At 41.6% G+C, this 24,652-nt stretch overlaps 1 protein-coding gene across 2 annotated transcripts in view; it reads right to left on the bottom strand.

The window, feature by feature from the left end:
* LOC126344189 (uncharacterized) overlaps positions 1 to 24,652 on the bottom strand; it is a 131,367-nt gene that overhangs the window by 11,903 nt on the left and 94,812 nt on the right. For both annotated transcript variants that reach the window (XM_050002000.1, XM_050002001.1), the window contains one exon: positions 12,264 to 12,319. In XM_050002000.1, coding sequence (XP_049857957.1) covers positions 12,264 to 12,319 — 56 coding nt within the window. The remainder of the gene's footprint in view (positions 1 to 12,263; positions 12,320 to 24,652) is intronic.

A 24,652-nucleotide genomic window follows, 5' to 3' on the forward strand; every position in this document is an offset into this window, starting at 1 on the left:
CAGAGATATTTAGTCTATGGCTTAAACCCACGAGTATCTGAAGGTGAGCGAAACTTGACGCTTGGCAAAGGTAAGCACTACAGAACAACAATTCAGAACAAGAAACTGGTCCTTCACAATATATAAAAAATTATAGTAGTGAAATACACCATCCGTGTTGCGATGATCCACATCAACTATTACTGCGAAATGTAGCTTGTCAGCAGGGCGTGGACTCAGAGAAAATCGTTATCAAAACAAATCATAACAGGTGATTCAGATAGGTCCATTCTTTTGTTGGTAAGCTATCGTGGATTATCATAGTGACATCCCACCGCGCCAACGTGCAGTGATGGAATTCCGCAACAGTTCCAAGGATAACCAAGCATTTCAGTTGACACGGTAAGCGGTTACCAATCTGTTGTGACACCATGATAAATTGAAGTAATGCTTTTCAGTGCTTCATGTTGTTTCTGCACGATGACAGCAACTCCTAGGACAAAACATGTTCAAATAGACTTATATATTTCTTCTTCCTGGACTTTAATTCCTACTCCAAATTGTCCTTTTGTTTCTTTTACTGCTTCCTCAATATACAGATTGAATAATTTCGGGGATAGGTTACAGCCCTAACAAATTGTAGATAGCCTTTCGCTCCCTGTCTTTTACTGCTGCTACTTTCAGTATTTCAAGCATAGTATTCCGGTCAACAACCATTACTTATTAAACTGATAGTTCGGTAATTTTCACACCTGTCAGCGAATTCTTTGGAACTGGAATCATTACATTTTTCTTGAAGTCTGAGGGTATATCGCCTGTCGCATACATCTTGCACACCACATGGAAGAGTTTTGTCATGGCTGGATCTCCCAAGGCTGTCAGTAGTTCTGACGGAATGCCGTCTACTCCAGAGGCCTTGTTTCGACTTAGGTCTTTCAGTGCTCTGCCAGGCTCCTCTCGCAGTATCATATCTTCAATCTCATCTTCATGTACATTCTCTTACGTTTCTATAATATTTCCTTTGAAGTTCATCTTCCTTGTATCGACCCCCAGTATGTTCCTTCCACTTTTCAGCTTTCCCTTCTTTGCTTTGTACTGGTTTTCCATTTAGGCTCTTGTTGTTCATACAACTGCTTCTTTTGTTTCTAAAAGTTTCGTAATTTTCTTGTAGGCGGTATCTATTTTTCCTCTGGTGAAATATGCATCTAAATCCTAACATTTATCCTCTGTCCATTTGTGCTTAGCCATTTTGCAATTCCCGTCAGTCTTATTTTTAGACTTTCCTGTTCCACTTCGCATGCTTCATTTGCTTGAATTCTAATGACAATAAAACTTCGCCAACATTTGGCAACGAGAGGAGATGAAAGGGTGCAAAATTCCTGATCACCAGACTTTGCATCCATGTCCTGTGTTAACTGCCAAATGTCTCCGCAGTTTGTCATAGAGGAAGAGCATGCGACACTGTTGAGGAAGAACTGTCCGTCGAATGGTGACGTTGAGATAGGCGACCCCCTTATTTCTATTCGAGGAGAAATGGTTATGTGCTGACACCAGATCTCATTCCCCCTATTTCTCAACAGTGTCAAAAACATTAATTCCAGAATACTTCATTTTTATGTGCTTATAACTACTGGACAAAATGGACAGTGCGATATAATTTTGACCGAACTACATTCTCCACCACATTTTTGATGTATAGGGCAAAGCTTAGCGACAGTTGTTTCTCTCTCTCCCTCCCTCTCTCTCTCTGACTCTTTTTTTTTTCTCTCTTGTCCCTCTTCGTTTGACTCTCAGGTTAGCATGGTCTATTACAGCACGGAGAATTACCACAATAACGAAATTCATGTCAAATGGAAGAAAATGGGCATTAAGAAGAATAATATAACATTAAACTGTATTTCACAATGCTCTCAGTCACACAGGATCTGACCCTAAACGGACAGTTTATCCCAGAACCCGTTATTCATATAAGATATTTCGGTTTCGACGAAGGAGTACATTCGACTTGGACTCAAGCTAGAGTCCAAGTCCATAAAAACTCCACGACACACAGTTCGCTTTCGTGGATTCATATCACGTTCAGTTCCAACTCGAAGTGCTTGGTTATCTTGTAACTGTAAACAGATAAGCTGCACGTCAGGTCTGGCGGTAGACATTATCTTTCGTGATTTATCGTTTTTCCTCATAGTTATGCGGTGTAATGTCACTGAAACTGTACGTTTGTACTGTAGATCTGAATACACTTACAATTTTCAAAAATTATCGATTCCACTTCAAACTTTGCGGAAGTGTTTAAAGTATAGTGCCTTAATCTACACAGATAATGGTACTAGAATGAGAACAATGTACTGCAACTACCTTCGATGTTACAACGTCACACAAAATATTTCATACTGCTGATTTAGCGGATTGGTTGGCACTAAGATGTTAGTTAACTGACAGTTTCATCTTGACCTTGGGCCACGAGTGAATACTCAATGAAGACAAAAATCTTGCCGCTTATAATATTTATAATTAAGCCGATTTTCGGTATATTTATTGAGTTACTTTCGTGTCTTTCCAAGGGCTCAGAACTGTTGTTGGCGCTCTCTTTCTTTTCAACTTAATTCCCTCTCTACAAATGAACCTATCTTCGATGTCTGTGAGGTTATATTTCAACACGATAAAAGAAGATTGTACGCTGTCCGTGCTGTCCAGACATATCTAGATTGATAGGGCATCGGACTGTTGCCCTGGCCAGCACGTTCTCCAAATCTCTCAGCCACTGAAAACATGTGGCCATAGGTTGGTGAGAGACAGGCACGCCACCACCCGTCAACCATTGCAATTAATGATTTCTGGCATAGAGCTGGAGCAGTATGGTATGACGTCCTCGTAACTGTCATTGAAACTCGTTTACGCTCGATGCCAAGGTGGCTTAGAGCCCATGTTACTGGCACAAGTGGCTACTTCGCGCGGTAAACTTCACAACTTCACAACTTCTGCACCCTCAAATCACCTATAAATTTAATCGTTTGTTCATCCGACTCTAGTACTACATACGCCGAATAAGCGAAATTTCTTTATTTGCTATCCTTCCTGATGTTGCAGTTTTTATGACCAACAGCGTAGCTTATCCTGTGTGTTACGAAACATTCACTCTCAGTAAGCTTATATATATATATATATATATTCACACTGACGGAGAAAGGCGAGCTTGTGGTCTGCCTGTGTACTCGTATTGTATACACATTGTTCTGTGTTTTCTTTGTGCATTGTCGTGAGAGGTAGCCGCGCGGTCTAGGGCTCCTTGCCACGGTTCGCGCGGCTCCCCACGTCGGAGGTTCGAGTCCTCCCTCGGGCATAGGTGTCTGTGTTGTCCTTGGCGTAAGTTAAAGTTAGATTAAGTAGTTTGTAAACCTAGGGACCGATGACCTCAGCAGTTTGGTCCCGAAGCAACTTACCACAACCACCTTGTGCATTAGCTGTTTATGCTTCTCAGTCTCTCACTTTACGGATGTTGGGAAAATGTGTTTAAGGTTGTGATGCAGCTTATCCTGTGCGCCTGATTTATTTCTCTGATTTACGAGTCTAGAACCTGAAACGCTTAAGTATCCCGATGTATGCCTAAAGGAGATGCTAGCAGGTAAATGGACAGGTAATATTACAGTTATCGTCATTAACACAGCTATGGTTACAACTTTTGTGTTCTCTAATCTTTGACAAAGTTATCCTTCTAAGTTCTATAAGCAGAGAGCCCGCGCTTAGGAGCACTCTTACGATACATCCATGTTCAAAGTTTCTTTGTTAAAGGAAGAAGGAAATAAACAAGTAGAATACTGCAGTACAGTTATAGATAGGATAACGCCACAATACAGCCTACAGAGAGGCTTCCGTGCTTACAAACCTTTAGATATATTTCCCGAGTTTTGATAATAGAAGACAATCTAATGAGGTTATGTCAGAGTAACACGGAAACCCACCTTAGGAGCCGTCACAACCGATATATTGTCCTGGCAAAGTCCATCAAAATGGGTATGGGACTGCACTCCACAATGAGATAAAACATTGTCTTGTTGAAAACTAACATCTGGTTCATATTCATGCCAACTGGTCAGATATTTTTGCCTGCGAAACAAATCGATCACTACGTGATACAAAGGCGTGAATCAAATGTTCGCCTCTAGGCTCTCCCTGGTTCACTCAAATTCAGCTCGGAACATGAAATAAACCCGTTATGTCAGTAACGAGACCAGTAACATAAAACATCACTTTAAAAAAATCAGAACGACTTCGGCGCCATTCTTTTGCTTAATAAACACATACATGATGGCACTAGAATATTGTGCAGTTTGTGTACACGGAACGATGACAAACTGTCTTAAAATCTTCTTGGAACCTGTGATTCACGTGAAACCTCAAGAGCAGATTTTCTGAGACTTTAAAGTTTGTGATATCATTTCCTTCCTTTTCGCTCGGCAAGAAAGAAACTGGTCCTACTTTCTTGAACTTGTCGTACCACGACTGAAAGCTCTTAACATAGGCAGACATGTTTTGATACATAGTCTGAAATCCCTCCGTCCTCATGCTTGTGACCGAGTCTCGTGAAGTCAAAACAAATATTAAACCAAAAAAGTAAACTACTTCTTGATTGGGGAACATTTTCGGTTTTCTTGATATTGAAGCTACTATACTACGGCCACATTAATGAAACACACGCTAAAGGCCGGATGATTTTGAAATATTTTGACATCAGTTTCACGTCTCCGTAATAAATACAAAAGTTTTAACATTTCCTTAAACAGGTAAAGGCTACATTATTATACTCACTTGAAAGACACAGTCGAAATTCCTTCACGGTCACATCTATGGCGTCCGACAGGATTTCCAGTATTACTTCAGTTCCCTGTAAACTTCACAAGTTATTTGCTGATCTGGTGTTCGTTCGCCGGAACATGCTGGTAGAATACGTTCACTCCGAAATTGACTTGAAAGTGTCTGCTGTGGGTAGTACCAACGAACTGTACACTTGGCCCAAGTGAGAGCAGGAGGGAATTCTGACGTTGCGTCGAAGTCCACGTAATAACAGATGAAGTATAAGGTCGGTTGCACAAGAATAGCGTGGAAAAATGGTTGCAGTCAGTTGAAGAACTTCTCTTCAGGTGCCTCGGGTGCTTGAAGGACACCACCCGAAACCTGAATCAGGAAGGGTCGTTGGTAACCTGTGCTTCCAATGTAGCTCTTAAAGCACCTCGCCATTGTTCCCTATACTCGTCTAAAAAGCTTATTTGTGCTACTATTAGAAGTATGTGTCACTGAATTCTTGATTGCGTGGTAATGACTTCGCGGTGCTCCAATTTCATAAGCAGAAATGAATATGGTTTCTATTACGATTTCCTCTATAGTAGGGGTCGTACATTTTAGAAGACGACACGATAGGCTTTACTAGGTTATGTTTCACGGCCTGAAGATCCTAGAAAACTATTTTTGCTTGGGAAGTGAATCTTAGTTGCAGTCTCAGTTACGCAGAGTATTCCTACGCAACGAAAACAGCAGCACATTAGTTTGTAATAATTTACTTTATCTACATATATTGCACAAAATACGCCTTTCTCGATAGTTGTTCGAAGGGGCTGCAACAAAATTCTATCCAGGCAAGAAATCTTCGCACAACTTTCAACAACCCTCTTCCAAGCAAGCTCCGTTTTGTTCCCCTTGCGCTTTTCAAGAAACATCTGACGCAGATGTTCGCGAGCAGGATGCACAAAGTGAGCTGCGGCTCCATTGTGTTGGTGTCGCATACGTGCACGAAAACCAAGTTGGATACCTTTCTACAACCTCGGGAAGATGTCTCTGTTTCCTGTCGCCAGCGTTTATGAAGTACACATAAATGTTTGTACAGTTTGACTACTCTACAATGTTGGCAACTACATTCCTAACAAATCTTCTTATTTCGTCGTATAAACAACGATTCGTAGGTTCTCGTATTGCACTGAGTTATCCCACTAGACATTTGGTTTCGTAAAATTTAACGCAATCGAAATTTAGGGCTTGGTTCCATCTCTGGGAGTCATTTTTCAATTTCATCTATTTTTGTTCATGGAATTATCATAAAACTAAGCGGTCCATAGCTGGTCAAATTCATAAAAAAAAACTAAGCTAGCAGCAGGGCTTGTATAAATAAAAGGGAGTCATAGTATACAGGGTGAGTTTATTGTCTGTGACAATGAAATATCTCAAAAATCTAGCGCACCGGATTAAAAAACGGATAAATAAGTTAAATATTTTCCACTAGCAACATCCCATTTTTATTGCAGATTCGGATTTTACGAAAAAAACGTGACTTTTGTTGTTTCGCGCTGTAATTGACAAACAGCACAATTGACTTACAACATTGTATTATCTCGAGAAAACGCGTTGGATCATTAAAAGAAAACCAGATGTGTTCAGTAATGTAAAAAACGTTGGTTTTTGCGCGTACTTTCACCAACGGGGTGCTCGTTTGAGAAGTGTCCTCTCACCAACGGGGTGCTTCTTTGTATGAATCTTTTCATGATAAGCGCTCAAAAATGTCAACGCAACTTCAACCAACTCCCTCTCCTAGACAACGAGATCCGCCCAGATATTTGTCCCTCCTACCAACTTTAATCCTTCTCCACCTATCCCACTCCACATGAGGGCTCCTCTCTCCTTTTCTCTCTCCATGCACCCCTATACCTTTCTTCTCGTACCATTACAATCCCCACACACCACTACTCATCCACAGCCTTTGTCCCTCCTACCGTCTGTATTCCCACTATCCGCTTCACCTCCTACCAATCTTCTCCATAGTTTCCCCACCTGACAGAACCCTATTTCTTTACCTACACTCCTTAACCTCTATGGAACATATTCACCCTCTCACAATAATTCTCACACAGCGCAGGTCCTTCAGATGTTAAGTGAAAGTGCAGCGCTCATTGCAACTGCGTTTTCTGAATTGTGTATATACTTCGTACTTTTAACTATACGCCAATAAGATTTTTAATCTAAAACGTAAACAGTCAGCAAATTTATTTTTTTTCTATCACTTTTGTTGTACCTTTACGAATGCTCTTGGCTGAAGAGAGACGTTTTGTACCGCTGACAGCCAATCCCCCACCCACATGGGGCGTGGGAGATGATATAACAATAAAGAAAAAAAAATCAAAAATGTTGCCGCCCATTTTGATGCACTTACTTATTCGCAAGTGGAATGATTTGAAACAAATGAGGTGTGTTTCCGATGTAATCTGCTAATATGCGTTTGCGATACACTGAAGCACGTTATCGCCCGTTGTTAGCACTGCACGATAAACTTCACCCTTCCAGTAACCTCTCGAACAAAAGTCAGACGAAGTAACATCTAGCTATCTTGCAGGCCAAGACTCTGGAGCGCTTCTACCGATGATTGTACACGTGATCTAATACTTTACGTCGTGTTACACAATAATGTTCTCGACAACCATTAGATTGAAACCATATTGTCTGCCGCAAGCCCAAGGGAAGGTATGCAAGCAACACTGCAATATCGTCATTCAACAATGTTCGATATTTATCACTATTTGAGGTGCCATCGATAAAGAAAGGGCCAATATGTTTGTCACAAATTGTCCCACACCAAACATTCACATTCCATGGACGCCGATGTTCAACTTGGCGTAAGCAATTTGAGTTTTCCACATTCCAATAACGCATGTATCGATTAACAGTACTGTGGTTCCCGAAGGTCGACTCGTCAGAAAAAAAGTTAGGTCTCTCTGTATTTGCTGAAGCGACCACTGGTAAAATGTTAATCGTTTCTGGTGATCAATGCTATGGAGTTACCGATGATGTTTTCTAGGTTTCAAAGTTAACTCCGAGTGCTGATGTGTGGATTATGATTCACTGCAACTAATATCGCAACTTCGTTATCTCTCCAGCAACTGTTCTTCGACGGTTTCTTTTTCGTGGTTGTACAGTTCCCTCGGCAGAGAACTATCGAATAATCCGACAAAAAGAAGCGTGGGATGGCATCCTGTCTGGAAAACACTGAGCGCAAAGGGTTGCTGTATTATCGTCATTCCTGCAACTTTTTCCATAAATGAGAACTAGTTCAATTTTTTCTTCTGTCGTACTAGCTTGCATTCTAACTAATAACTCTTTCAGATATGAAGGGACATATTTAAGAAATGGGAGACGACGTATACCCAATGAGAGCAAGTCAGATAATCAATGCACGGAGAAAACTGCAGAATACTGAGTCGTATGCTGCACGTGTGTGTTTTATATTTTTGATTCAGTGCGTTTTTCTCAAGATAATACCATATTATTTGTCGATTACAGCGTCATCTGTCGCGCAACTATTACAGTATTATGTACGAAAGTTACGGAATTTTTTCATCTACATGGATACTCTGAAAATCATACTTAAGTGTCTGGCAGACGGTTCATCGAACCACCTTCACAATAATTTTCTATTATTCCACTCTCGGACAACGCGCATTAAAAAACGAACACCTATATTTTCTGTGCTAGCTCTGATTTCTCTTATTTTATTGGGATGCTCATTTCTCCCCATGTAGGAGGCGTCAACAAAATATTTTCGCATTCGGAGGAGAAAGTTGGTACAACGAAAAACGCCTTTGTTTTAATGGTGTCCATCGCAAATCCTGTATCATGTCGGTGACACTCTCTCCCCAATTTCGCGATAGTACAAAACGATCTGCTCTTCTTCGAACTTTCTCAATGTACTTCGTTAATCCTATCTGCTAATGATCCCAGTAATACTCCAAAAGAGAACGGACAAACGTAGTGTAGGCTTGTCTGTTAGGAACGACAACTCTAACCAAACGCTGCTGCTCTCGGTCGTTAAGTGAAGGCTATCGGGCCCTGCGTTGTTCGTGGTGAGAGGTAATGTCTGAAATTTGGTACAGTAGCTACACTCTTGACATTGAGGATATCGGAATACTGAATTCCCTAACCACTTCCGAGAGGGAATGTCCTATGCTTCGAGCACCTACAACCATCCTGTGTTCTAAGTCAGTTAATTCTCGTCGTGCGGTCTTAACCACGTCGAAAACTTTTCAGATGAATGACCTGAATACAAATGACAGCTCCGCCTTTTGATAGTTTGCCCTTTGATAGTTTGTGTACGCGATACAGCCGCCATCTGTATATCCGCACATCTCTATCCCATGACTTTTGTCACATCAGCTTAAGCAGTTGCAGTAGTGGCCTTCGTGGTGAAGCTGGCATCCTCACTTACTACCCCATGTACGTCTAATCAAGATGGCGGTAACACAGCAAGAAAAGGTGGTGTGCATTCTCAGGTTCAACAGACGCAATCCACCGGTCGCTCCCGTATGTTCGTACAAGACATAGAACGCATTCAATAAAATACTGCATGGAATCTACTGAAGTCTGCTCGTCAATCCAGATGATAGCTATGCTGATGAATTTTGCGGCGGCATTAGCGTTTCAAACTATACAACTTTCAAATTCAATTACTACAGGCCCTTCATGCTGGCGATTAACAACCACGAGTAGAAATTTGTTAATTCATTCTGGGTGTGGATACTGAAGATAACAATTTTCTTTTTCGTTTAGTGTTAAGTGTTTCTGTTCCATTTAAGTTGCAAAGTGAAACATCACAGCGAAAGAGTAAGCCAGTTACCACAGTCGAGCATGAGTGAGACTCTCCAAAGCTTCATACTGAAGCGTTGCAGCTGTAAATTTGCCCTGGACTAGTGGATATTTATAGGGAATGCGTACCATCCTCTCATTAAAGGATCGTTTTGAAATGTGTATACATTAATTGTTGCAGTATAATGTTTTATTTACGCAACGGATAACGCAAGGAAGTTCAAGTGCTCAGAGGAAGTAACGTATTGTAAGCAACTCTTAATCTTCCTGTACAATTATTTGGTATTATTTATTTATTCAGTGGACGGTTTCGGAAGCGTATTGATCCTTCAGGAGAAAAGATGATCTGGATGGAACTAGTATTGGTTTCAGTGACAGAAAAGTTATTTTCGTGGATAACAGATTTTCTATTTCAGTTATAAGCTTCATTTATTTTCTTAAACCGAAGGGTTTGAAGGAAATAGATTTGAACACAATAAATACAGTTGTTACGCAGTTGTGGGTCTCGAAGATAACACTGGAATTACCGGACTCGTAATTGGATGTGATCTAAAAATGTTGTTCGCCTGTATACAGACTATCCCAGCAAATGTTACACACTTATGCAATTAATTGGACACTGGGCAGCAATATGGAGTACTAGTCACTATGGGCAAGCTGAGCAAACATCGAGTACATTAGATAACGGATGAGGCCTACATTAAAGATATTTTACGTTAGAAACCTAACAGAAATCCGAAAGAGGCATATAAAATTCTTTCACTGTGGAGGGCAACAAACGTTACACCCGAGCGTTAGCTATCTGCCAAGGACGCGGACTAAACACGCACAGTAATGAATGGGAATCTAGCTCATTACGGTAAAGAACAATAGACCTCGCTTAAAATTGCACCTGGGATGAAGCTAATTGTTATACTCCGAATTTAATATAACACATACCATACACTGTTGGAAATGAAGTAATGAGCACATGGGGTATTGGCAGACAAAGGTGGTCTCATTACCCACAAAGAAACTATCATTGAAATTGCTCGAAACTGACTATAAATATGTGTGCGTTAGATACGATTGGTTATTATCGCTGATATATCTTATTGTGGCTGCGTCGCAACTTCTGGACGACCACCTTATTTTACAATTTGTAAAGACAGATGCACCAATGGGTCAAGGTTCGCACAAAGAGATGGTCATCGGATCACACTCACGGGATTTACAGGAAAATAATCAAAAGTAAGGGATCTCGTAACAAGTCTGAAAGAGAGTGAATTAGTTGATTTCTTAACGAAATTACTCATTCTAATACCTGACTCCAAATATCGACAAGACGCTCTAACATAGCGACCGCACACTTAACCATCCTGGAGACCGAACGAATCATGCTGGACGTCGAGTACACGGCTCATCATTCAAACAAGTGGCGGGGGAGCAGGACCTAGTGGCTGAGACGAACGAATTCGAGCCTGTCGTATCTCTGAATCATCTCCCAGTCTCTGATCTTTGATTGGCAATGTCTTCACTCATGCATCCGTGGTTATCTCCCCTCACAGTCATTCATATGGGAACATAGAACGGAGATATCAGGATGGATGCGTGCCAATACATAAATTGAATAACTGTATTCATTCCTTCACCACAGGCTGCTAGTTCACTGAACGCTTAAAATCCACAGCAAGAAACTCAGTGTTGACTTCATACAATTAGCATCAAATGAGACGAAGAGTGAAACTGTGCATATGGTTCCGTTTAAATGTGTTTAGCTGCGTTTCCGTAGAATGATTTGCGCCCCGTTAGTTTTCGCGAAAGTGGCGGATACAGCAATCTCTTTCCTGGATAAACTGGAGATCGGGATTTTTACACAGTCGTTTGAAAATTCTAGAAATCTCACTTTTCAACAAATTGAAACTCCACTTGCGTGTAAGAGCATTTCTAAATAATGAGATGCCTCGCTGTTGGCTTGATCGCAAGGAGAGTAACTCGCACTGCTCTATCGTACTTCGAGGGGTCCTGATCTCATGGTATATGCGTCTTTTTTGTGGGGATTTGTGAGAAACTGCGTCTATGTGCCTCGTTGTCCAATAACTCTCGGTGCACCGCGACGCCGCACAGGAAAGCAATGACTCAAATAACTCCAGAAATACTCGCAAAAATATGGAAGGAGTTTGATTGCCGTCTGGATGCTTGTTGAGCGTCCAGTCCATTTATTTTTTCAAAGCTAAATGAAAAACTTTGACCATAAATATAATTGGAAAAGTATCCCAAGATTAATTGTGCATGCATGTAAGAGATATAAAATAAAATCTTTGTAGTGCTAGGCCTAACTTAAAATTAACCCCAATGTTTATCTCTATTCGTGTAGAAGATAACATCTTGAGAAATCGGATGCATCTTTTTGAGATATCCTGCATATTACTTAGTGTGATGACTTCTAAACGTATTCTAATACATTTATGAAACAAGGGTAGCATGAAAGATGTTACTCTACGGTACGCAAAGATAGATAGATAGATAGATAGATAGATAGATAGATAGATAGATAGATAGAGAGAGAGAGAGAGAGAGAGAGAGAGAGACGTAGTGTTGTCCGTCTTGTTAGCAAAGGCATTTGACTGCTGTAATACGTACCTGTTGGAAACTGAACGACACTTGATTGCTGTAATGCGTACCTGTTGGAAGCTGAACGTTCTCGGAGGAAGAGCGGTTTTGCTCTCCTTGGCAGCATCTATAACAGAGGACAATATGCTGCTCCTTCTTCTGCTACTGAATATTTGTCAGGAGAACACACAGCCTTTTCGTTGAACATGAACATAAATACGGTAATTACTATTTACGAAAAATGCATTTCAGAAATGCGACTTGCAGTCGTAAATGAAAATGCTATCTCGGAGATGATTTACTTGTTTTACACTAGTGTCTTTAGACGCAGAGAATGGGTGTCTGTTAATGTGACCGACATAGCAAATCCATGCTCGATTTGCATGATATGTTACCAGACGTGCTCAATGTGCTGAAATAACTTGCCTAGTCTTTCAACTAAAGGAACCAGTTTTATAACAGTGACAGTCATACCGTACGAAGTTTCTACACGTGAATCCTGCAGAACTATGTGTAAATCGGCAGGCACAAGTAACTGGCAATTTACCAAAAATCGATTCTAAAAATATTTTATACTGGTATTAAGATTTTTGTTGCTCCACCGATGTGAGTTAGATGGTGTTCATGCTGAACTCAGAGAAGGAGCTACATAAACAGCACAAATGGCAGCAATTACTCTTAACAAAATTCTTTCGTCAAGCTTCAGCTGCGAAGAACCCAGTACCAAGCAAAGAAGGGAAAGCTAAAAGGTGCAATGAATATAATAACGGAAAAAATATAACGGGGAAAAAAACCTTGAGAACAACATTATAAAAAGAACAGAGAAAGAAGGTAAAGGTGGCACTCGAGCTATGATACCGCGAGAAGAATTTGACAGAGCACTAAAAGTCCTCAGTCGAAATAAGACCCTTGGAGTAGATGACATTCCCTTAGAATTACTGAGGTCCTTGGAAGAAACAGCCTTGACAAAATTACTCCTCCTGGTTTACTAGATATTTGAGACAGAATGCCTTTAGTGTCCAGAAAGAATGTAATAATTTCTGTTCCAAAAAAAGGCAGGTGCTGACAGGTGTGAATCTTACCGAACTATCTGATTAATAAGTCATGGCTGCAAAATACTGACATGCATTATTTTCAGAAGAATGGAAAAACTTGTAGAAAGCAACCTCGAGGAAGTTCGGTTTGTGTTCCAGAGAAGTGTAGGAACACATGAGCCAATAGTGAGCTCACAACTTACCTCGGAAGATAGGTTTAAGAAAGGAAAACCTGTGCTTAGAGCATTTTTAGATTTAGAGAAAGCTTTTGACAATGTAGATTAGAATATACTTCTCGAAATACTGAAAATATCAGGGATAAAATATAAGAAGAGGAAGGTTACTTACAGCTTGTACAAAAACTAGCCTGCCATTAGTTATAAAAGTCGAGGGACGTCAAAGGGAATTATTGGTTGAGATGGGAATAATTCGGGATTATAGTTCACCACCGACGTAATTCAATATGTACACTAGGCAAGCTGTAAAGGGAAGCAAATGAAAAGGGAAAAAAAGAAATTTATTGGTTAGCCTGACTTAAAGAGGGGATAGGTTGATAGGACACATCCAGGAGCATAAAGGAATCAACGGTTTGGTAATAGAAACAATTTGGGGGGGGGGGGGGGGGGAGGTGGGAGGAGTTGTTGAGAAAAACCAAGGCTCGAGTACATTAAGTAGGTTGAGACGGATGTAGATTGCAATAATTTCTATATGCTCACTTCAATGAAGTAAAGAAAGGTACACAGTCCGTTGAAAAATAATACTCTTCTCTCTATAAAACACTAAACAAATTCCATGTCAAGATATTCAGCGCATGTATAAATGTACATTCTTCTTTTAAATACTTTATTAGCATGAATGTATAAAGGTATAGCTTTAGGGAGCGTATATAAATAATTTTTTATTTTATTATTTTATTCTATTAATTATGTTCAGCGATAAATGTCAATACGTTCAAATATTACAAAAGCACAAATTTTTCAATGTATCTGTATTATCTTTTCTGTACGAGAGCCTGTTTTCGAGTATCTAAACAGAACAACCAAGTAGTATTGACTTTGACGAAGGAATGCTGATCCTTGACTTGTGGCGTGTGATTGTTTTCGTGTGCACAGACACGGATAAAACATTTAAATCAACACATGCACCGCATCGAGTGAACTGCAGACAATGATTAACACTGAGTAAACTGTAAAGTATATGCTTTGCTTTATGCGTGGTTGAAGTAACAAAGTTTTCGCCTGTTCAATGGGCACAAATCGGTGGGCTGTGGTGAAATCATGTGTATGCACGATAAAAGGTTTGCGCGCTTCAAGGACTGCGCTTTTATGTGGGTAAGCCTTGAGTTGAGTCGTGTAAATCAGTGAACTGAAGTTTTTGCGGGTCCCACAAGGAGAAAGATCTTGCATAGCTGAATATAACGTACTCCGTAAATACAGCATGTGAGCGCTGTATTTGTGTACTCCTTCGAACTTCAGTCCCACGACATCGACTCATTACGACCCCTGCGACAGGAGAGGAGTTTTACCATTACCTGTAACAGGTGTATAATGGATCCGGAGTCATTATTTCCTACACAATATCGCCAAATACCAGGATTGGGCGTCATCGTGATCATACTTTCTCGAAAACATGCAACGAAGTGAGGTGCAACTAACGCGCCTACTTTTGAAAAAAAAAAAGATAAAATACGACCAGGCTACCAGTTGCAGAAGTAGTTTCTGTGTAAATAACATGTAGTTTCAGTCTGAAGACTGTATTTAGTCAGGACAAAATTTTCATTGTAACAGTACCATTATACACTCCTGGAAATTGAAATAAGAACACCGTGAATTCATTGTCCCAGGAAGGGGAAACTTTATTGACACATTCCTGGGGTCAGATACATCACATGATCACACTGACAGAACCACAGGCACATAGACACAGGCAACAGAGCATGCACAATGTCGGCACTAGTACAGGGTATATCCACCTTTCGCAGTAATGCAGGCTGCTAATCTCGCATGGAGACGATCGTAGAGATGCTGGATGTAGTCCTGTGGAACGGCTTGCCATGCCATTTCCACCTGGCGCCTCAGTTGGACCAGCGTTCGTGCTGGAGGTGCAGACCGCGTGAGACGACGCTTCATCCAGTCCCAAACATGCTCAATGGGGGACAGATCCGGAGATCTTGCTGGCCAGGGTAGTTGACTTACACCTTTTAGAGCACGTTGGGTGGCACGGGATACATGCGGACGTGCATTGTCCTGCTGGAACAGCAAGTTCCCTTGCCGGTCTAGGAATGGTAGAACGATGGGTTCCATGACGGTTTGGATGTACCGTGCACTATTCAGTGTCCCCTCGACGATCACCAGAGGTGTACGGCCAGTGTAGGAGATCGCTCCCCACACCATGATGCCGGGTGTTGGCCCTGTGTGCCTCGGTCGTATGCAGTCCTGATTGTGGCGTTCACCTGCACGGCACCAAACACGCATACGACCATCATTGGCACCAAGGCAGAAGCGACTCTCATCGCTGAAGACGACACGTCTCAATTCGTCCCTCCATTCACGCCTGTCGTGACACCACTGGAGGTGGGCTGCACCATGTTCGGGCGTGAGCGGAAGACGGCCTAACGGTGTGCGAAACCGTAGCCCAGCTTCATGGAGACGGTTGCGAATGGTCCTCGCCGATACCCCAGGAGCAACAGTGTCCCTAATTTGCTAGGAAGTGGCGGTGTGGTCCGCTACGGCACTGCGTAGGATCCTACGGTCTTGGCGTGCATCCGTGCGTCGCTGCGGTCCGGTCCCAGGTCGACGGGCACGTGCACCTTCCACCGACCATTGGCGACAACATCGATGTACTGTGGAGACTTCACGCCTCACGTGTTGAGCAATTCGGTGGTACGTCCACCCGGCCTCCCGCATGCCCACTATACACCCTCGCTCAAAGTCCGTCTACTGCACATACGGTTCACGTCCACGCTGTCGCGGCATGCTACCAGTGTTAAAGACTGCGATGGAGCTCCGTATGCCACGGCAAACTGGCTGACACTGACGGCGGCGGTGCACAAATGCTGCGCAGCTAGCGCCATTCGACGGCCAACACCGCGGTTCCTGGTGTGTCCGCTGTGCCGTGCGTGTGATCATTGCTTGTACAGCCCTCTCGCAGTGTCCGGAGCAAGTATGGTGGGTCTGACACACCGGTGTCAATGTGTTCTTTTTTCCATTTCCAGGAGTGTATAAATGTGATGTAGCTCTATATCGTGCTCTACAGTTCTTCTACTATTTAGCAAACTTATAGGTCTACCATGCTACCATTCATTCAGAGCAATCTGCCAAGTTCCCAGATTCTGATTTCTCACATGACAAAGGAACAACCGCGTCAAATAGACAGATACACAACCCACATTTATATGGCGTGCTCGAGAACCTACCACAGGTGTGCTTTTTTTCTCAGTGACCGAGAAGCGCAGCCAACACAGTATTCGAATTTCACATCTGGCGCATTCGTATTTGAGGCTGATTTGCTTACTGCACGAGTTGCATGGGTTGGGAACCTCAGTGTAGGTCGAATTACTGAACATACGAGGGGCATTCGGAAAGTAAGGTCCAATCGGTAGTAAAATGGGTACCACTATGAAAATCAAAAAAGTTTTATTTGCAACAGTTAGATACACCTTCCAACTACTTCTCTGCGTTATCGCCTCTACGGTGTAACATTTGTCTTAGTATCGCATCAAATTTACAACACCCTAGTCGTAGAAGACAGCCGCCTGTGCTTTCCGCCAGTTCTCTACGCTGGTCTGCAGTTCGTTGTCTGCCCCAAAATGCTGTCGTCATAGTCAGCGGTTCATGTGAGCAGAGATGAAACTCTGCGGGAGCCAATTACGGGTCGTATTGTGGGTGATCAAACACTTCCCATCGAAAACGCTGCAGGAGTATCTTCATTGCTCCAGCCCAGTGTGGCCGAGAATTGTCATGAAGAAGGGAACGCATAACAATTACGTTACGCAGGTTGCGTGAAATCAGGCAAAACCCCGCCCAGGACATCGCTCTTGTAAGGAGACACTATTTTCGATTCATCTTTACGTGCTCACTGTGGGCTTAGAACTGAAAAGAGCGATGTGACGCGATCGACGGGCGTATTAGAGACACTGTCCAACACTTCTGTGCAAAATTTCAGCGGATCTTCACTGTAGTTTCCATTTCCCGATGGGACCTTACTTTCCCAATAGTCCTCGTATTCCAGGGTGCATGCATATGAGGGTCATTTGATAAGCCTGATAAAAAAAGAAAAAATAAATGTTTATTTTGTAAAGATCTCACATTACTTCTCGACATAGTCTCATTTGCCGATCGAGATAGCGCAAGGGTTAGCACATTGGACTCGCACTAGGGAAGACAACAGTTCAAACCCATGTCCAACAATTGCGATTTAGGTTTCTCGTGATTTCCCTAAATCGCTTCAGGCAAATACCGGGGTGATTCCTTTGAGACTTTCTTCCTCATCCTTCCCTAACCTGTTGGGACCATTGACCTTGCTGTTTTGTCCCCTCCCCCAAATCAGCCAACCAACCATAGTCTCCTTTGAGGAATATCTGCTTGGTCCAGCGATCCTCCAGCTTTTTCATCCCACTGGAAAAATGGGTTCTGTCGCACTCTGCAAAATATTCATTCAATGTAACTATCACTTCATCATTTGATGAAAATTTCTTCACAGCAAGCCAAATTTTCAAGTTAGGGAAAAGAAATAAGTCAGGTGAATAGGGTGGATGAAGAACCAATTCAAAGCCAATTCATGCCTTTTTGTCTTTGTTATCACTTATATGTAAGATGGTGCATTACATAGATGAAAGAGGACTTTTTTGCGTGCCGATCTTGATCTTTTTTCAGTCGTTGTAAGCTTCAAAAGATTCAACAATGAAAGATAATAGGTTCAGCTGCGGTCCTGCCTTTTTCTAAGTATTTTATTACTTGCAAAGCCCAAAAATCAGTGGCCATCACCTCGCAGCTGAGAAAATAGTCTTTATCTTCTGTGGTGCAATTTCACCAGTCTTTCAGTTGTTTTGACTGTCCTTTGGCTTTGGTGAGTAATGATGGATCCAGATTTCATCAACAGACACAAATCTGTGTAAAAGACCTTACGGACTGCGATTAAATATCACCAGACATTATGTTGCAATGATGAGCCAGATGCACTTTTGGTCGGCTGTGAACAATCGTGACGCTCAACTGTCACACAGCTTCTTCATAGCCAATTTTCCACGCAGGGTATTTTGCACTCTCTCTATTGAGATGCCTATAGTCTTAGCAACCTCACGAATTTTCAGTCGTCAGTCTTGCATTACTATATCACGTGTTTTATCCATGTTTTCGTTGTGGTTACCTCAATGGGACAGCCGGAGCGCGCTTCGTCTTCGGTGCTTGTCCGACTATGTTTAAATTCATTAATATAGAAGTACATGGTGTTCTAAGATGGTGCAGAGTCCACGTGAACTTCATTCACTTCTGTTGTGATTTGTACGGCCGTCCAACTCTCCAAATGCAAATGTTTAATTACAGCACGAAACTCTGGTTTCTCCATTTTCAGTCGCAGCCGTCACTCTGACAGCTGTCAACAATGAACTTTAGAATTTCTTTATACGATCCTTGGAATAATCAGGCTTACCTATCACGAAAGGACAACAAAACTGTTTCATTCTTTCACGGAAATTTAGCAGGCCGGTGAAATCACTCTCGTACTCATCATTCAACGACACCAGTACTATGTACTTACGACAACTATACCTGATGCCAGAAAATGTTTATTTAATTTTATTGATCCTGGTCTTTGCACGTTTCAGTAAAGAGTGTAACACGACATCCTATAAGGGGCCGCCCGAGGTGGTGCAGTGTTGGACTCGCATTTGGAAGGACGACGGTTCAAGCCTGCGTCCGGTAATTTTGATTTAGGTTTTCCGTGATTTCCCTAAATCGCTTAAGGCAATTGCCAGGATGGTAATTTGAAAGCGCACAGTCGACTTCCTTCCCTGTCCGTCCTTATCTGTGGGACTGATGACCTCGCTATTTGATCCCCTCCCCCAGATCAACCAATCATTCTATAGAAAAGACAGACTTTTTTCAATCACAAACGCGCAACTGTGAACGCACAAGCGGCGTTAAGATCGGGTCAAATTCATGTTGACAGCTGAAATCAGCTTGAGACGAGCACGTGAAGGGCCAGTTTCATACTATACTCCATAGATGAGGTTGTCTCTAGGCTTCCGCAGGCCACTAAGGTGACCACTTGACCGAAAAAAATCCTTCTGTTGGGCAGCATAATGTCTTCATTTCTCATGGTCGCTTTTCGCGTCCAGTGCAAAGTTAAAGCTTTCCCGAAATTAATAAATATTGAACCACATGTGTCACTGAAGTGTCAGAATGCTCATTTGAAGCAGAAAAGTTGGGCAATTACGCGAGTGAAGACGCGCCTTCGATATCCTCATTAGTTTATAAGTTATTGTTAAAGTGAATATCTAGGTGATGTATAAAGCGATCGCAACAAACAAGGAGCCTACAAACACATCTCGTAGAACTGTATAGGACTGTCATAGTAGAGTCACTGAAATTATTCACATATTTAAATGAGAGCCCGAAAAGTGGATCTCGTGCACTTGAAAACAGCTTTTCTTACTAAGTAAAGAGATAAACATGAAAAGTAGCGGCAGTACTGTGAACTTTAGATAGGCAGAAAATTATTTAATGTGTAATTTAAATTGTTCTAAACGCAAAAACGGAGGAAACTCACGGAAATTATTTAGTACAACGAAAAACCAGTCTGAAGTTGCAAATTTCGTTTTTTTTTTTTATTCAGTCGATGACTAGTTTCGCACAGGAATCCAATTTAAATTATAGTAAAATGGCCATAAATGATATTTTCCAAAATGCAAAAACCATGTCAAAAATGTGCAAACAAACCCTTACAGCGCATGTAGATAAATGATAACAGTTATCTTTTGCGGCGTAACTGATACCTTGCACATTTTTACAGCGCTTAGAGATAACTGATAACCGTTATCTGATAGCTGATAGCGGTTATCTATATGCACTGTAACTATTCGTTTGCACATTTATGATACGGTTTTTAAATTTTTGGAAATATCAGTTTTGACTGTTACGATGATTTGAAAATGGCGTCTGACCGACTGGAAAAAAAGTGAATTTTGCAATTTTGGACTGGTTTTTCGTTGTACTAATTAATACAAGTTGCTGTTCCACAGCTATTAAAGCTTGCTAGAAGTTATCAAAAACTATTGTTTTTATATAAACTATGGCAGATAAAAAAACTGATAACAGCATAATATTACTCTGAAAATTTCTGTGTGATTTTATGCATCATATGTGTAGAAATGGTTAAAATTGAGAATTTCAGCAATTTTCATGTTCAGTAGTTTAACTGACTTTTTGTTTCGAGAAAGTTTTATCTGATGAGCAGTGAAATAGCTCCTAGTTGACGTGTGTGAGTTATTGAGAGTTCTTAATTTCGGACACAGAAATTTTTCGGCGTATGATGAACTTGTTATTTTTCGTGTTGCGAGGGATACAAGCTGCACTTACGGGGTGTTTCAAAAATGACCGGTATATTTGAAACGGCAATAAAAACTAAACGAGCAGCGATAGAAATACACCGTTTGTTGCAATATGCTTGGGACAACAGTACATTTTCAGGCGGACAAACTTTCGAAATTACAGTAGTTACAATTTTCAACAACAGATGGCGCTGCAAGTGAAGTGAAAGATGTAGAAGACAACGCAGTCTGTGGGTGCGCCATTCTGTACGTCGTCTTTCTGCTGTAAGCGTGTCCTGTTCACAACGTGCAAGTGTGCTGTGGACAACATGGTTTATTCCTTTGAACAGAGGATTTTTCTGGTGTTGGAATTCCACTGCCTAGAACACAGTTTTGTTGCAACAAGACGAAGTTTTCAACGGAGGTTTAATGTAACCAAAGTACCGAAAAGCGATACAATAAAGGATCTGTTTGAAAAATTTCAACGGACTGGGAACATGACGGATGAACGTGCTGGAAAGGTAGGGCGACCGCGTACGGCAACCACAGAGGGCAACGCGCAGCTAGTGCAGCAGGTGATTCAACAGCGGCCTAGGGTTTCCGTTCGCCATGTTGCAGCTGCGGTCCAAATGACGCCAACGTCCACGTATCGTCTCATGCGCCAGAGTTTACACCTCTATCCATACAAAATTCAAATGCGGCAACCCCTCAGCGCCGCTACCATTGCTGCACGAGAGACATTCGCTAACGATATAGTGCACAGGATAGATGACGGCGATATGCATGTGGGCAGCATTTGGTTTACTGACGAAGCTTATTTTTACCTGGACGGCTTCGTCAATAAACAGAACTGACGCATATGGGGAACCGAAAAGCCCGATGTTGCAGTCCCATCGTCCCTGTATCCTCAAAAAGTACTGGTCTGGGCCGCCATTTCTTCCAAAGGCATCATTGGCCCATTTTTCAGATCCGAAACGATTACTGCATCACGCTATCTGGACATCCTTCGTGAATTTGTGGCGGTACAAACTGCCTTAGACGACACTGCGAACAGCTCGTGGTTAATGCAAAATGGTGCCCGGCCACATCGCACGGCCGACGTCTTTAATTTCCTGAATGAATATTTCGATGATCGTGTGACTGCTTTGGGCTATCCAAAACATACAGGAGGCGGCGTGGATTGGCCTCCCTATTCGCCAAACATGAACCCCTGTGACTTCTTTCTGTGGGGACACTTGAAAGACCAGGTGTACTGCCAGAATCCAGAAACAATTGAACAGATGAAGCAGTACATCTCATCTGCACGTGAGGCCATTTCGCCAGACACGTTGTCAAAGGTTTCGGGTAATTTCATTCAGAGACTACGCCATATTATTGCTACGCATGGTGGATATGTGGAAAATATCGTACTAGAGAGTTTCCCAGACCGCAGCGCCATCTGTTGTTAACAATTGTAACTACTGTAATTTCGAAAGTTTGTCTGCCTGAAAATGTACTGTTGTCCCAAGCATATTGCAACAAACGGTGTGTTTCTATCGCTGCTCGTTTAGTTTTTATTGCCGTTTCAAATATACCGGTCATTTTTGAAACACCCTGTATAATGTTTCAGTGAGAAATTTATAGTTTGAGATACAGTGGAACTTTAACGGTTTTCTAAAGATAACTCATGCAAGTAATCGCGTTTTATTCAGCCACCTCCAAGATTTTAAGAAACTCAGTCAGAATCTGCAATTAATTTATTGTTAACTGTGAATTCTGATTTTTCTCTGTTCTTATTGGAGATAAACTCGAACTTGTGAAAATTAAAAAAAAAATTAATGTGGGTGAGTACGTGATTTTAAGGTAGCAAATCCTGCCTGCGCTTAGACTAAATACTCTTGTGTAACATTGTGACGAATGTGTGTTGGCGACCCATAGACGAAACGTAGCCAAACTTGTAAGTCCGATTACATTTACAGTGGCCCATTGAAGTGTTTGAGCTGTGTAATGTGTGGGCAAATCTTTTCATGCAGCAGCACGAGGGGGCTCTGAGACGATATAGAACTTGCGAACAATTTAGAATTTTGATTTTCGATGAGTTGAAGAGAGAGGTTGTATTTTATTTCGTCATCCACACCACATACACAATCCCATACATCCGTACAGTCGCGAGGGTCAGAACGGGTATGAGTAGTTTTATGGCTTTTGAGTTGAACAGTACGTTTAATTAATAACTGATAAGTTCTTTCAGTGTAACGAGATTAGGCTATAGTAGTGTATCTATTGTCATTCCAGAACACTTTGACCTTCAAATGCCTACCGAAGATCATGAAGCTGATGATGTGTCCCAAACCCATGACGTAAGGAGACCCTTCTTATCCGTGATATAATCACTTTTATCAACAATGCCATCATAATCATTCCATGACAAGGCATTCCCCCTCTCCAGCCACTCACAGTGTACTACTAAAATAAGGTAACAATACAAATGTAGCTGTGGAATTACATAACCTTCAGTTGCGCTGGCGCCATGTTAAAAAATGTAGATTATTTCGGAAATCATAACTTGAATAGGCATCAAAGTCAAAAACGTTTGCCGAAAATTGCGTTATGTTAAAAGATATCTACCTCTGAATTCTATACACTTACACACTTCTGTATTTAATCAGCGTAAAATTAAAATGACTGTTAAACTAGAAATGCGTAAAAACTGTATCAGGTTCAAAGATACGCATTATTTCCGAAAGCCTTACGTAGCTCTCACTTGAATGGGCAACAATGTCAATGATTTTTACGTAAACTGGCGTTAGCTACAAACGCATTTGCCTCTGAATTGCGTACACAAACACAAATACACACACATAACCGAGCGAGGTGGCGCAGTGGTTAGCACGCTGGACTCGCATTGGGGAGGACGATGGTTCAATCCCACGTCTGGCCATCCTGATTTCCCTAAATTGCTCCAGGCAAATGCTGGGATGGTTTCTTTGAAAGGGCAGCGCCGACTTCCTTCCTCATCCTTCCCTAATCCGATGAGACCGATGACTTCGCTATTTGGTCTCCTCCCCCAAACAACCCAACCCAACCCAACCCCTTTCCCCTCCTCCCCGACACACACACACAATGGTGTGCTCCATAAGCTTCAGTATATGTACGACCACTGTGCCAAATTGATAAAAGCAGCTGAGAAACTCCCAGGATGAAGTTCAGTATATTTTATAAACAGTATGAACTCAGAGAATAATTCTTTCTCTGTACTGATACCAGATTACACTGAAGTTAGAGGTGTGCATTCCTCTTCTTCTTTTCTTCTTTTACATTACCTGTCGAATCAAACATTGGTGAAGGTGTTGTGGAACAAGTAGTATTCTTTACTTCATGACATACCTTCATCACTCATTCCATGCAACAAAACTATAGAGCACGGTAACCTTAGTTCACTATAGTATACCATCTTCGTTTGTTTAGATCCTCTTTTAACCTTAACCATAACTTTGGACGCAAACGACTGTAAAACCATAGCAAGAAAACTGGAACAATTTTCAATGCAGCCCATACCACCCAGTAGATCAGGATATAAGTATAAGTATAAGTAAACTCTTAATTAAATCGGTCTTCCAAATATTTCCACATAACATGTAAATACTGGGCGATTACACTCGTAATTAAAGTGCAGCTAGTTACAGAAGCCCAGAGTGGACTGAAATTATAGTACAGCAATGAAACTTGGTAGATATTCTAATGCGGAACAGATTTACACAGGAAAGAAATTGCTTCCAATATTGGCCACCAGGTGGAAATGCGGCGCTGTGAATGCAAGACAGATGTATTGAAATGTTTCCACATGTAATGGATTAGAAATGGAACGCGGGTAGAAAAGGTCAAAAAATGGTTCAAATGGCTCTGAGCACTATGGGAC

The sequence above is a fragment of the Schistocerca gregaria genome, chromosome 1, assembly GCF_023897955.1.
Source record: "Schistocerca gregaria isolate iqSchGreg1 chromosome 1, iqSchGreg1.2, whole genome shotgun sequence".
In the NCBI taxonomy this organism is placed as follows: domain Eukaryota; kingdom Metazoa; phylum Arthropoda; class Insecta; order Orthoptera; family Acrididae; genus Schistocerca; species Schistocerca gregaria.